This window comes from Lissotriton vulgaris, chromosome 7 (assembly GCF_964263255.1).
Source record: "Lissotriton vulgaris chromosome 7, aLisVul1.2, whole genome shotgun sequence".
NCBI lineage: Eukaryota > Metazoa > Chordata > Amphibia > Caudata > Salamandridae > Lissotriton > Lissotriton vulgaris.
In genome coordinates this window covers 455150910-455166588 of record NC_141695.1, presented here as the reverse complement: position 1 = coordinate 455166588, position 15679 = coordinate 455150910, and the positions used below count along the sequence as shown (strand labels likewise).

The 15679-nt window shown below is 45.6% G+C and overlaps 1 protein-coding gene across 4 annotated transcripts in view; it reads right to left on the bottom strand.

Annotated features, from left to right (window-relative positions):
- LOC147701851 (CD209 antigen-like protein C) overlaps positions 1–15679 on the bottom strand; it is a 200784-nt gene that overhangs the window by 169185 nt on the left and 15920 nt on the right. For 2 of the 4 annotated variants that reach the window (XR_015297480.1, XM_086930484.1), the window contains exon 2: positions 2291–2401. The exons of the other annotated variants lie outside the window; for them this stretch is intronic. Coding sequence is in view for 1 of the 2 variants with exons in the window: in XM_086930484.1 (XP_086786610.1) it covers positions 2291–2401 (111 nt within the window). In the remaining variant the exon portion in view is untranslated. The remainder of the gene's footprint in view (positions 1–2290; positions 2402–15679) is intronic. 4 annotated transcript variants of the gene reach the window in all.

Genomic DNA, 15679 nt, shown 5'->3' with positions numbered 1-15679 from the left:
GAAGGGTATAATCTGGGTTCACCATCTTTTTGACGGTTCATCTCCTTGTTCCTTTCCTCAATTTCAATCCCAATTTCACTGTCCTTCCTCGTTCACAAAGAAATACTTCATTCTTATGGAAATCGTTCTTGATCGATACTATTCTCTTATTTCTGATGTATTACCCGCATCGTCTTCCTCTCTACTTACCATTCTTTCTACTATTCCTAAAGCTTCTCTTATTTATCGATACTTCTCAGCTCCTGATCCTGACCGTCCCAAATCAAAACTGGAACTTTCTTGGGAAAAAGACTTAGGTCACTCCTGGCCGACTTCTCTTTGGGACAAACTCTGGGCTAAATCCTTGAAGACTTCCCGTACTGCATCTCTCACTCAATCCCTATTTTTCTTCTACCATAGACTCTACCTTTCTCCCCTTTCTCTTTCTCATTTTCTTTCTTCTTCTACTGCTAACTGCTGGCCCTGTAATGCTCCCAATGCTGATCTCTTTCATCTTTTCTTCCTCTGTCCCTCCGTTCGACTTTTCTGGACACAGATATGGTCTCGTATTTCCCGTATTTTTAGTCTCTCTATTACTTTTTCTACTTCTTTGGTGTTTTTGGGTAGCCTTTCAGAGTCTTTTGACCTCCCCCCACATTCACATGGTCTTTTTGACCTTATGCTAGCCCTTGCACTACAACATATTGCTTCTAATTGGAAGTCTCTGACCAAACTTTCCTTAATTTGCTGGTGGAACCTACTATGTCAGTCCCATAGACTTGATGTTGCTTTTGCATCCTCCTGCAAACCTTCTCGCAATGTTGAAGTCTATTGGTTTCCTCTTACCCTATATTTGGATCAATCCACCAAAAAGAAATACTCTCCACTTTCCTCTGATAATTTCAAGCCCCCTTAAACATTTGTACTCCTGCTTGTAGTTACAGGCTTTAAATTTCACTAATGCAGTTTTTTTCTTTATTCATGTTTTTCTAATGTTCTTATTCCATATATTCGCTAGATATTTGTGCATTTACTGTACTTTATTGCCAACATTCATTATGCTTATTTCTGTTTCATTTTTGTATTGTATTATCATGGTTTTATTTCCCTCCCTTCCCTTCTCCTCCCCCCCCCTTAAAATTCAAAAATGCTTTGATTTTTTCATTGTGCCATTGGCTGCTTATGTTTTATCTCTCCCATAATTTCCCTTTCTCTTGTTGTTCTGCTGATGTCACCTTATTGTATTGACAACTTTACTTCAATAAAGCTTTCAAACATAAAAAAAAGTCCTAATGGGATTTGAACCTTGGCGGATTGTGTTCTTTACTGGCATCACTCTTCCTATTTCTGCTTTAAACCCCTCTGCAGCACTCACAAACTGCATTCTGAATAAATAAAAAATTGTAAACTCAGGACCTGATGTGACGGAGCGCTCGCAGTGGTGGTGAAGTCTCCACACTTGAACGGAATCTCCGGACTGAGAATTCTCATTGCAGAGATTCCGCCCCATGTGCAGAGACTCCCCCACGACTGTGATGCCTCCGCCCCAAGTGCGGAGACTCCCCTACTACTGCGGTGCCTCCACCACAAGTGAGAAGACTCCCCTATGACTGCGGTGACTCTGCCACGAGTGCAAAGACTCCCCCACGACTGCAGTGCCTCTGCCCAAAGTGCAGAGACTCCCCCACGACTGCAGTGCCTCCGCCCAAAGTGCGGATACTCCCCCACGACTGAGGTGCCTCCGCCACGAGTGCAAAGACTCCCCCACGACTGCGGTGCCCCCCCCATGAGTGTAAAGACTCCCCTACAACTGTGGGGCCCTCAACATGAGTGCTGAGGCCCTTTGTGACTCAGACCCACGGAGTACAAAGACATTGTGATCCGAAATAGGTGTCTGGGCATCATGGGACGTTTCTGATTATCTCATTATTCAGATGCAGTCAACATTAAGAAGGCCAAGTAAAACATGACGACAAATGATACTTTTTGAATTAAAATTAGCAGGTGTATCGTTTTAGGAGTGTATTTTAAAAGACAGGTAGTTATGTAAGATTAAATACGTTTTTAAACTATGGCAAGTTGCAATGTGCAGGGGCATGCCAGACCAATATCATTGTAGCTTGTGTGAATCACAGTGAAGAAGAACAATTATTGAAGAAAAATGTAGAAGGAAATGAAGCAATGCAAAATACATCCAGGGAATGTAGAAATGTAATTGTCCTCCACAAAAGAGGCACTCAGAAATAACAAGACTCCCTTTTATAGTTGTAAAAATAGTTGGTTGTTCTAAATGTGTACACAAAGGACTTACACTGAGTTACGAAGATGACGACTCCGAGTGCAATGATCAAAACGATGAGTATGGACACAGCGCTGGTTATTATCTTCCAGATGACAAGATGTCTTTCAAGTAATTTTATGTCTGTAAAGATAATCATATGGCATCAGTAACATCTTCCTGACACACAGTTTCTTCAAAGAGTCTCTGAAGGGTACGCTTAAGCTAGGGGGCAGCGGCAAGCTCTTGCAGTCCCTTGGGAAACTTAACCGTGCACACTTCAGCATCATTAGCATCAAATCCCTCAAACTCCATCTGGCATGCGGGCCCAACCTTTTTTGTTTGTATTTCTATCAGATTGTCAATGTACTGTCCTTTTGTATACCTACTCAAAGCCACGGTCACATCCGCTGCCCAATTCTTTTCTTGTGCACTCTTTCCCTTTAGGCAGCCACATTTGTTTAGGATTAAGGATAGGCCAGCATATTGAAACCATTGGATCACATGTTTCCAATGTAAGAGGCCAGGTCGATGCAGACATATAAATAAGAACCGAATAGCTTTTCATCCTAAAGCTCACTTCTTATCTTAAATCGGGGCAATATCAACAAATGGAATGAGGTGGGTCAGTGATTTCGGGGTCGGGTTTGGAATGTTTATGGAGCCCAATATCTCATATGAAATGGTGTGAGTTAGAAATAATGAGTGCGGATTATGTACATTTTCAAAACATACTCAATAATTCACAAAGGCATTTTCAAAATAATGACCTTAATATAAAGAAAAACGTTTAGTCTAAACAAAAACTGCTTAAGAATAACTACAATGTCATCTAAGTACATATGTTTGTTAGTATCTTGAAATATTTTAGAAATCATACATTGACCCTTATATATTGTTTCTGGCTTCAACAATAGTAAGGGCTTAATCTTACTCCAGCTGTTTTTGGTTCAGTAATAGCACCCCTGGTAAATGCGATCCCTATAGGGTGCTGTTGTGACATTAACTCATCTCTGAGTTGGGAACCTTGCCACTGGTGATAAAGCAGATCTCTATCAATCAATCAAGCATTTGTAGAGCGCACTAATCCCCCATGAGAGTCTCAAGGCCCTGAGGGGGTGGGATGGGGGGGGGGGGGTGCAGCCACTGCTCGAACAGCCAGGGTGTTCCATGTCTTTGCGGCGAGGTAGGAAAAAGATCTGCCGCCAGTGGTCGTCCTGTGAATGTGTGGAACCGTGATGAGGGCAAGGTTAGCGAAGTGGAGCTGGTGGATCGGGGTGTAGAAGGTGAGTTGTTTGTTGAGGTATGCTGGACCGGCGTTGTGGAGTGCTTTATGAACGTGGGTGAGGAGCTTGAAGGTGATCCTCTTGTTGACTAGGAGCCAGTGCAGGTCTCTCAGGTGGGCTGTGATGTCGGTGTGGCGGGGGATGTCAAGGATGAGGCATGCGGAGGCGTCATGCATTCGTTGTAGTCTTTTCTGGAGTATGGCCGTTGTTCCTGCGTAGAGGGCGTTGCTGTAGTTCAGTCTGCTGCTGACGAGGGCCTGGTGTGTCCGGTAGAGTCGGTAGGAGCTGTTTGAGTCCGAGATTGGCAAGGTTTTCGAGCAGGGCAATGGAGTTGCTGTTGTCGGCGTTCTCGAGGTGGAAGTTCAGGTCTACGAGGCAGATGTAGTCTGTGTAAGCAAGAATGGGGTTGCTTGGTAATGGAGTCGCTAAACTGTGATCAGGGTCCGGGGGGTCTACAAATGAGGGTTCGTCTGAGGGTGGTGTTGCGGTCGATGTGGATCTGGAAGTGCAGGTGTTCGGCAGAAGCAGCGAGATGCCAAACTAAAGTATCAAATAATGTATAGATGTGCCTGCTTTACATTAATAACATTGATGGTACAAGTCAGATTACTTTGTTCTTGGAGCCAAAAAAGTTGGAGAATTTAAAACAATCTCAGATGTAAAATTCTGAAGGGACTTATTTCATCTGGTTGACTCCAAAACATGTGTTACTTCAACTTAGGTAGTTAGTTACTAGATCAAGAGATGTACAGTTTTCAAATAGTTTAAGCATGTTTATCTTGAAACATTGATAGTAAAAAGAAAATCAGGGCATGAAATCATGCTTGCAATACATCACCAATGTACAGGATATCTGAGGATCAAATGTTTTGGAATAGTCAAGCACTTTCAGAAATATTTCAGTGCAAGCCATTTGTTAGTGAAATACAAATCATACGAGTCATACTGCACCAGCCTTTATTCCATTTTTAATCTATTACCCCCTTGTTTCTGTAACACAAACTAAAACAAAAATACAAACACTCACTCTGGTTCAGTAATAACCTATCCAGTCTAAAACATGAAAAACATTGTGCAGAAACACAGCTGGCGGCACTTGTGTAGCCAATTAACACCACTAGTCAGATTGAACTGTCAATCTGCAAAAATCTAGCCAATCCTGCTCTTTTCAAGTTTTGTGAACTTGTCAATTTTTAATGATTAAAATAGAACTAACAGAACAAATTAGAGACTCTGTTGATAAGGATTCTGCAAATTGAAATGCAGTTGGACTCTTTAACAATCCATTTGTCACATTTCCGGAGCTTGGAGCAGACCATGCTTCTCCAAGGAATCAACCAGTGCAAGGCAGGATCCCCCTCAGACTAAGTTTCACAGTAATTTCTACCAAGATAAAAAGAATTTCTGGTGCCAATTCTAATGGAGATCCTTATCTCCTGCCTATCGGAAGGTCGGGTTCTTGATTCATTGAAAGTGGATATTGATATTCCTTGCAAAAAAACCAGGGTTGGAGCTGCAGAATCTTTCAAAGTTGTATCTGTTCCCCAACATCCATCTGCATCTAGGCTCCTGGAATCAACTATGTGCATTAAGCATGGGCGAAAAATCCGTTCCGTTCGCGGATTTTGCGGATTTTCGGTAAATCCGCAATCCGCGAACTCCCGCAATTTACCGAAAATCAGCAAATCCGTGAGCGGCGAATTTTATTGCTTGCTCGCACTATTCCCGGCTTCCCAGTTCAATTTCGCACTTATTTGCGCCCCGCGAATAAGCGCTAAATTGCAGAAAAAGATTTTTGGAAAACTGAAACTACTTACCAGGTTCAAAAGTTCAAGCTCATCATTAGTAGCCATTTCCTGTAGTGCTTCCTGAGGGGCCCCTCCAGAGTACAGTTGCCTACTTGCAACTATTGTGTGACCCTGCTCTGACCCTCAGAATAGTTACACGTATGCCACAAAGGTCCTGAATTACAGCTAAGGGAGACAAGCAGGAGCCAGGCTGGAAGTTCAAATTCATTGACACATTAATCAGCCCCTAATTCATTAATGTCAGTTGGGGCAGGGCAGGTGTTGTAACTAATTTCGTAAAAATTAAAGCACTTAGCAGGTGCAAAAGTTCAAGCACATCATTAATCAGGAAGCACTAAGGAAGCAGGTGCCAGCTAAAAAAATATTCTGTGACACATTAATCAGTCCCAAATTAATTCAGGTCACTTGAGGCAGGGAAGGTGTGCTTTGCTTTGCCACAATAATGTACACTGGTCAACCAGAGGGTGCTGTGATGAAACAGAGGGTGGCATGGGTGAGCCAGAGGGTGGCATGGGTGAACCAGAGAGTGGCAGTGGTGACAGAGGGTGGCAGTGATGAAGAAGAGGGTCGCAAACAGGCTGGACACGTAGAAACAACAAGTTCGCAAAACTTGCGACCCGACAGGTAAGTTCGTGTTTGCGAAATTGTACAAAAACTCTCGCGAACTGGCAGAAACCCATGCGAACACACAAAAAAAAATCTGCAAATCCGCGGGAATTCGCAGATTTTTGCGGATTGCAAATCCCCAAATTCGCGCATCGCGAATCCGCAAAATCCGCCCATGCTTAATGTGCATACTGAAAACAATGAGATTTTGGATGATGCTCAAGATACTTTTTGACCAAACCGAAGTACAGAGCTTGACAAGAAGGTGATATTGGGTGATCTCCACATAGCAGTAGATGTTGATAGTGTCAATGCACTGATATTATTAGATCTCTTTGCAGCATTTAACATCTCCTGTTGACCACAATGGTTTGTCTGTTTTCTAAAGAGAAGAACACAGGCTCTGGTCCCGGTCAATAATTGGTTAATAAGACCTCCTTTGAAGTTTGTTGGACCTGGCCCTCTCTACAAGGTCACCCCCAAACATTTTGCCGTTTCCCTCCACATGTTGCAGAATTAGTTTTTGTTTGCTTTAGAACTCTGTGCACTTTACCACCGCAAACCAGTGCTAAAGTGCGTAGGCCCTCTCCCCTAAACATGGTTTGGTTGATATTTACCCAATACAATTTTGTATTTACTTATAAGCCCCTTGTGGAGTGGTATACCATATACCCAGGGCCTGTAAATTAAACACTACCAGTAGGCCTGCTGCACTTATTATGCCATTCATGTAAGTAGCACTCGAAAACATGTTCCAGGTCTGCTATTGCATCCTGAATGCAATGGCTGCACTGCCATATTGACTTGCCATCTAAATCATCTTGCCAAGCTGCTAAATTGCAGGCATCTGCTAAAACCAGACCAATTTGAATTTCCTAGTATGATGACTATCGTTGGATTTTAAGGAGGTACCTGGCTTCTGAAGGGCTGAGTGCGGCGGACTTTGCCCAAATATTTAAGTTTTATGTTTTCCCTTTTAACATTGTTTATTTTGTTTTGTTAGTGTATTTAGTTTTAACTTCATTTACCAGTATACACCTGGCTTGGGGAAGCCTGAACGAGGTGCTAGGGGTTGCTCGACCCCAATTTGAATAATTCTTTTGTCCAATCACAGTCATCCTGCAATCACTGACTCATGCCTCTTCTATTGGACACACACTGGCCACGCCCCATACTGGCCCTGAAATTGACTCGCAGACCACTATTCGTGCATCAGCTGCATTGCTGGCATCTGCTAAAACAAGAGTCTTGGAAATGGCCCTTTTTAGGGTGCTTTCCTCAACTTTTTGCTTTTGTCCCTCTTGGTTTTCTGATGATCTAAGTCCTAGCCATAGGACTTTGAGTGCTTTGACACTGCCATTCAGTGCCAAAGTGCTGTGCTTGTCATATACATACTGGTGATTGGTGTATACATGAATGGCTGATTTGAGTCAGCTGTAAGCCCCTTGTCCAGTGGGCCTGCAGCAATGGTTGTGCCACCCAGGGAGGTAGCTCTTCAAATGTACCAGGAGTCTGCCATGGAGGCCTGTATGTGCAGGTTACTGGTACCCTGCTTGTCATTTAAAAGCTACTTGCCAAGTTCTGCATGTTTCTCACTACATCTGAGTACTCCCCGAGGGTGGAGTACTGGTAGTGGTGCAGCAAGATGGTACTCTGCCAAGAAATGATTCCCCTGACTACACGAGAGGTGGAAACACTAACATTGCTTGCACTGATGAAGAGACCTTGGTCACGCCATCAAACTGAAAGGGGAGATCCCTGCAACATGTATGTACTAGACCCTTTGACAAACTATGGCCGTATATTGGCAGCCTGTTGAAAGGTGTTGAGTTTTGAGGGTGTTCACTCTGGGGGAAGTGAGGGTAGTTGGGCAGCTCATGCACACTAAGGTGGGTATCCCTAGGATAGTGACATAGAAATTGGACACCAACTCAATGGCAGTCTGATCAGACTCCTGCAATAACTGCACCGAGTGGGTCGATAATGCGACAGAACAGAACTCCTCCCTAGCTTATGGGTAGTGCTGATGTAGAAGAGCTTCATATAGCCACCTAGAACATCAGAGGGCTCAATGCCTATAAACAACAAAAGAGGGTCCACATTTACCTCTGGCCACATGGCATCAATTTTGCAATGCTGCAAGAGACACTCTTAACTGATGAGGAAGAGACAACATTAAACAAGCATTGTCATAGCCAATAGGTCTCGCCTTTAGGACCTTATAAGTGTTTGGTTATTCAGCACAATATCCTTGGTGCAACAACCTCAAATGTTGCTTGACTAAACACTAATAAGGTCCCAAAGGCGAGACCTATTTGCTATGCCAATGCTTGTTATTATTTCGCCCAACCTTCTAAGTGAGGTCAGTGCGTGCATGCAAGCTTCAGGCATGCTTTAGCGCCACACTACAGTGGCCACATAAAAAGCATCACTATTAACACGATTCAGAAACATTTGTGCATTGACATGGTGATAAACAGTCCGTTTGAAGGATACCAACATAGTTTTTTACCTGAGGTTGGCATCATCTGGGGTGCCGATTCTACCACTATAATTTAAGTGTGAAATTGAACTACTTAGCAGAGAGCATGTGCTAATGTCCACTTGTGACCTCCTGTTCATCTTAGTAACAAAACTTGAAGACGTAGCCTTTCAAATGATTTTCTTGAACGTGAATCCATCAACTGTGTTACTATGTCAAAATGAAAACAATTTTATCTTGACCACATACAGCAATAAATGAGAGAAAGAGAAAGGTCATAAACCGATAAGTTGATGAGGTGATGATTGTCTGGAAAATTTTTATCATGCCCATTTTACACGGATCAGCTGCAGAACCTAGGTAAATATGGTTGAAATAATCCGTTTTTTCAATTGTTTTATAAGAAGTAAAAAAAACAGAAATGTTCTACATCAATAACGTGTTTCACAGTCAATGCACTTTAGCTCCGGAATAACACTGATGGAATGTAAGTCTCTGCATGTAACTGTCGCACCATTAATTGTATATCTGTGCAGCTTAAAAACCAACTATAATTATAGGGGCTGGAGGCCCTCTTCAATCGGGAGAGTGCACCTCGATCACTGTGGTATTTTCTCTCGCTCTTTTGTCACCTTCGCTCTTGCTGCTGCTGCTGAACGCCAGGCACTGGTGGAGCAATGTTGACTTCAGTTGGCATTTAACACAGCGGGCCAAATACTCCTTGCTGCATAAAAGATGTTGCCAGGCTCTGGACGTCAGGGCAGTCAATTGGAGAGCGCACATGGGTGAGCGTCTGTGTGCGCGGGCGAGAACGCGGGCATTCTTAGGTACGCACATGCCAGTACACTTTTCAAGCACTGCACTCGTGCTTGTGGCATGCCGCTGCTCGATACCGCAAGGTGGATGCCACCACAAGCACCAGTGTGTGCTTGAAAATGAGCAGAGCGACAGCTAAAGGCCCTCCTATGTAGCGCATGTGCGCTGCATAGGCGAAACCTAAAAAGTGAATGACAGAAAAAAAGCCACTAAGCAATGGGCGGAATGCATTCCTAGGTCAGCTTTTAGCTTGTTCCCATTAAGCCTTTCACAACCAGATGGCTGTGCTAGCTGGTAGGCTTTGACCTAAAAAAGCGATATGAAGCGGTCAGCACTGGCCACATTATAGTGCTTTCTTTTACTGCTCACTCGAGGCAACATGGAGGGAGGAAGGATGGGACAGGAATACCTGGGAGGAATACCAAAAATGGGCTATGAGGAGGCCAGGGCTGGCCGTGTCATTACTCTTTAAAAAAAAAATCAGCCTAGACAAAACGGAGGGAGAGAGAGAGGGAAGAAACATGGAGTGCGAAATGCAAGAACGTGGGTGAAGAAGCACATGGACAACAGTAACAGTTACCACTTCATCATCCCATTGCGAGATACAAGAAACCAACCTTGACAAATAGTAGGTAGCTCCTTTTCCTGACAAAGGCACCTTCTGTGCCGAAACACGCGTGTAATACAACAGTCTAGCAAGTGTTGTGCCACACTGTTTCTCCATAATTATTAGAAACTGAATGTCATTACTGTACCATTAGAAACAAAGAAAATTGTAATTTTGAATTGATTGGTATTCACATGTTGTATGAATGAAGATGAATGAATGAGTATAAATGGGGTGTTATTTTAGTAGGAAAGGACTTTTTTCTAATTAATTGATTATTAATAAAAACTTATTTTTGTAATTAAAAATAGATAATGTTGGTTCTCCTTGTGTCTTTAGTATAATGTATGTAACAATTGCAATGTTGATATAATTGTGGCCTTAAGTCTGTACACTAGATAGCAGATGGACTTCTTGAGAGTGGGAAGCAGGGGCAAATAGACAGACAATGCAGGGTGGGAGGTAGTTTCTGGGGGCAAGCACATGGACTATGGAGGGTAGGAGAGAGAGGGGCTGTGGGCAAGCAGACGGACAATGCAGGGTGTTTGGGAGATGCCTGGGGGAAAGCACAAAGACAATGCAGGTTTCACAGATAGCTTGAAGGGGGCCCCACATCAGACACTCAGGAAGACACGGTCAAGCAGACAAGCAATAAGCACGGCAAAAGCAAGGAACTGAGGAAAAGGGAACAGATAAAATATCAGCTCAAGCCCAACCATGTCTAACCCCCAGGGCGGAGCAGCAGGAGGAGCCCCGAAAGCAGCAGTTCCAGTGCAACAAGCAGGCCTCCCTGCTCAAGCAGTTGTACCTATAGCACAACCACCGGTTCCGTCAGCACACTCCCAGATACAAGCCGAAACACCATTCAGTGAGATAATTGACCCAGGCACAGCAGCACCACGATGGGCAGTATGGCTAGGGCAACTCAACAACTACTTCACCGCCACCAGAGAAAAGGACAATGAGGTTAAGAGGTCCCTAATACTACAGTTTGGAGGCACAGAACTTTATAAGCTATTCAAACACCTGCCGAACACCGGGGCAGACACGGACTACGACGCGGCCGTTGACACACTGAATGCCCATTTTGATCCCCAATTGAACCCGCACTATGAACACTTCAAATTCAGGCAATCTAAACAAAGAGAAGGGGAAACAATGGACGCATTTCATGCGCGCCTGAGACACCTTATAAGCACATGCACAGAAGATGACGAAAAGAAAGAAGTAACTGCGCAACTGATTCAAGGGTGTTGCAACAAACATCTGAGAACCCTAATTCTGAGACAACCACGCATATCCCTCGAAGAAATATTGATCCTCGCCAGATCACACGAGCTCTCAGACGCCCGTGCCACCGCAATGGAGGCTGCTCTTAATCCTCGCTCAGAAGCAGGAGCAACAGTGAAGACAGAGAGAGTGGACGCAGCTCGCAGTGTTGGCAGTGGAGGCAGAGGAAGATGGCCGACCAGGACACAGCGCCAAGCGCCATGCGGATACTGTGGTCGAGATGAGCATAATCAAGATGGCTGCCCAGCACGTGGAAAAACCTGTTCCAAATGCGGAGTGCCAAACCACTTCGCGAGTGTATGCAGGGGAGGATTTCGCGGACGAAGCTTCTCAGGGAAGAAGACAGCCACCGGAGCCATCAAACAACTATCGCTAGATGACGCATCATCATCACGATCCTCCAAGAGACAACGACAACCACAGCCACTTTTCGATGACTCATCCACGGAAGAGGATGACGAGTGTTATTACGTGTCGTTTGTCAGTGAGCTGAAGAAAAGACGAAGACCCCAGCCAAAATGCCAGATACAAATCGACGGGTCACCAGTGACCGGGGTCATCAACACAGGTGCCACGGTAAATGTAATGGGAATCCAACACTACAAGTCCCTGAAGCCAAGGCCAAAATTGATCCACACCAGGGCCCGGATTCTCACCTATGGCAGCCAAGAGCCACTTCCACTGCGAGGGAAGATGTTAGTGCAGGTCAAAGCTGAAGACCACGAGGTGATGATGACATTCCATGTAATAGACAAAGAAGCGGACCAGCTAGTTGGAAGCAACACCGCAGAGGACCTCCGACTCATCGCTTTTGCCAACGCAGTGAAAGCGCTCCAAACAAAAGACATCTTACAAATGTTTCCCTCACTACTTGAAGGTCTCGGAACTATCAAACGACCACCAATCAAGCTACACATAGACCCCGCGATACAACCAGTCGCGCTGAGACACCGGAGGATCCCGTTTCACCTCCGTGCCGCGGTAGAGCAAGAACTAACCCAGTTGGAGACACAAGGTGTGATTGAAAAGGTGTCTGGGCCGATGCCATGGGTATCTCCCATGGTGATAGCAGAGAAACCGCGCTAACCAGGCAAAATCAGGATCTGCATAGATATGAGGGTCCCCAACAAAGCCATACGACGAGAGCAGCACCTCACGCCCACTGTAGACGATATCCTGACGGACTTGAACGGAGCACAGTGGTTCTCCAAGCTAGACCTTAATGCAGGATACCATCAGCTAAGGCTAGCGGAGGAAAGCCGCTACATAACTACTTTTTCGACACACCTGGGATTGAGAAGATACAAAAGACTAAACTTCGGAATCTCGTCCGCTGCCGAAATCTTTCAGAACACAATCAAGGAGATACTATCGGGACTACAAGGGGTGCTAAATGTCAGCGACGACATTCTGATTCATGCTAAGATGAGTGAAGAGCACCATCACAGACTGAAAGCCACACTGCAGAGACTAGCACAATATGGGGTAACATTACACAAAGACAAATGTCAATTTTTCAGAAAATCGATTGAATTCTTTGGCTACGTGTTTGATTCTGAAGGAATCAAGATAGACCCACGCAAATCACACGCCATCAAAAACGCCCCTGCACCTACCACCGCATCAGAAGTGAGGAGTTTCCTGGGCATGGCGCAATACTGTGCAAGGTTCCTTCCCAATCTGGCCACGATTGCGGAGCCCTTAAGGAACCTAACCAAAAAGGAAAACCCATGGAAGTGGACGGACGCCGAAGAAAAAGTATTCCACCACAACAAGACAGCATTACTGGATGGAACCACCATGGCGTACTTCAACACTGCCAAACCCACGGAAATACTAGTAGATGCAAATCCAGTTGGCCTCGGAGCCCTACTGTCACAAGAAACGGAACCGGGAGTATGGGCCCCTCTGTCATTCGCAAGCAAAGTTCTCACAGCGACAGAATCAAGATACTCACAAATCGAAAGAGAGGCCCTAGCAGTAAAATGGGCCTGCAATCACTTTCACCTTTACATATCCGGACACCCGTTCAGAATGGTAACGGACCACCAGCCCTTGATACCGTTGTTCCGAGGCACCGCTCCTCACCCCCCGCCGAGGATAGAAAGATGGGCAATCCAAGTTCAACAATACCAAATGGACCTGGTATACCGCCCAGGAGCAAGGAACCCAGCGGATTTCCTCTCACGCCACGCCTCTAAAGAGGACAATCACGTCACTGAACAAGAGCTCCAGACTGAAGCATTTGTAAACATGTTGTCTACTGCATCATGCCCCCGGGCCCTCACGGCGGATGCCATCATCTCTCAGGATGCCAATTATGCGGTCATTCAACGCGTGAAAGAATCAATACAGACAGATTTGTGGGAGAACTTCCTGAAAAATTTCAGTGGGTGGAATGAGACAGACCGCACATGCCTGACCCAATTCTCGAGAGTCCACAATGACCTGAGCAGCACCAACAACAGGCTCATACTTAGGGGATCCCGAGTGGTAATTCCAAAGACATTGCAAGAAAGAGCGACAGTCCTAGCACATGAGGGACACCAGGGCACCCGAAGGATGAAGGCCAGGATGCGCGAAAAGGTATGGTTCCCCAACCTAGCAGAGAGCGTCGAAGCCGTAGTACGACAATGTCGGGCATGCCAAATATATAGTTAATCAAAAAGAGACTAGCTTATGCATTATGGGTTTAACAAAAAGTTTAAGGACTCAGGTATGTTTTGTCATGGGATAGGAGCACCTGGTTGGTGTGCTCATGAAGCCCTCCTCCACCAACCTAGTTGGTGGCATGCTTCATCATCGGGCCCACCCAGTGACACCTAGCGTGTCCCGGGTGTGCTTCGACGCCTGGTTACAGCGGAGCAGGTATGTCGCTGAGTGTGCGGTGAAGAGTGTTGTGAATGTGATGTTAAAACGGCTTGCGGATGGTGAATTAGACTTTAATACCTGGGCCACCGTCAGCGGTTAAAAATAAGGCTGTTGGATGTTAGAGGCTAGTTACGACCTCCCACATCCATGGTGAGTCAACATGTTTCAGCCAGTGCCTTGTGAATACGCTGGCTTTCTTCAGGACTAAATAAAAATAAGTGTATGTGATTAAACTAGTGGGTGTGTAATTCAGACTATGTGTATACACGCCCTAAAGTGTTTATCTATGTGTGAGAGGGGGATTCCCTTCTCAAAACACCTGTACATGTAACATATGGACAAGGACAAAACACACAAGGGGAAAAGAGAGTCACTTGAATGTATTGCATTATATACATCTGACAGCCGACTGTTTACCACAGACACGGTCGCTCCTCCACGCTGCTCCCGACCTGCCTCCCCTAACTGCCTGGTATCGTTGTTCTCCACAGCTGCTTGCACTCGGCGCTACCACGATTTCTTCTCGCTTTACAGGACCGCTTATTTGCATACAGCGCTGCTAATCATTTATTCATTTAAATAGCTTGCATTGTAGGAGAGCCTTATTTGTTTGTATACAGCGCTGCTATTCACTCATTTGTTTATTTAATTAGCTCGCATTGTTGGAGCGTTCCATTTGTTTGCATACAGCGCTGCTAATTTGTCATTTCATCTTTCACTGCACGCTTTATTTGCAAACATCGATTTGAATCACGTAACCTACTGACATTGCAAGATTGTTATCTTTGTAAGTTAATGTGCCTTTAGAACGCTGCTTCACCTCACCTGCTAAGTAGTTGCAGAGATATTTGTGCCCTCGCTGTGTTGACTTTACTGACTTCTGCACTTTGCATTATTTTGCCTGTTTGTTTGCTCCGTCCCGCCGGCCATTTTGTTGTTGATAATATTGTTGTCGGCCCTGCCCGAGTCTCCGCCCCGCTCCCGCCTTCCCAGCTCACCCTCCCTCGCCCCTCCCCTCTCACTATCTACATATGACAGTTGCTCTTGCGCGCAGCATTCACGCGCAGCGACCGCGCCCAATCCGCGCCGAAGGTGCGCCAAAGGTAAGCCCGTCTACGCCCGTCCGCGCCTGGACCGCGCCCAGCGCCAGACCCCCTGGTCCCCGTAATGCCCACCCCTCCCACATTACTTACGATGCCACCACCCTCCTAGCCCTTAAACCTGGCCGCTCCCCCATCTGCGTCCAAGCCGCTCCTGGACACACCCATGGACCCTTTTCCTGCTACTCCTGCAAGTTCGACGGCACCAAGAACAACTCCTCATCTACGAACACACAACAGATATCCGACCCCAAAGACCTACAATGCTTCCTGCTCAACACCCGCTCGGTCCACAGACACGCCATTGACATCTGGAATCTACTCGACACCATCTCTCCGGACGTCGCCTTCCTAACAGAAACATGGATGAATGCCTCTTCAGCCCCAGACATCACCATCGCCATCCCGGAAGGCTATAAGATCACTCGCTAGGACCGTACCGGCCACACAGGAGGAGGCATCGCTATCGTCCATAAGAAATCCATCCGCATCTCAACCAGCTCAGACGTCAATCTCGCCAACTCTGAACACCTTCACTTCCAGATCCACATCGACC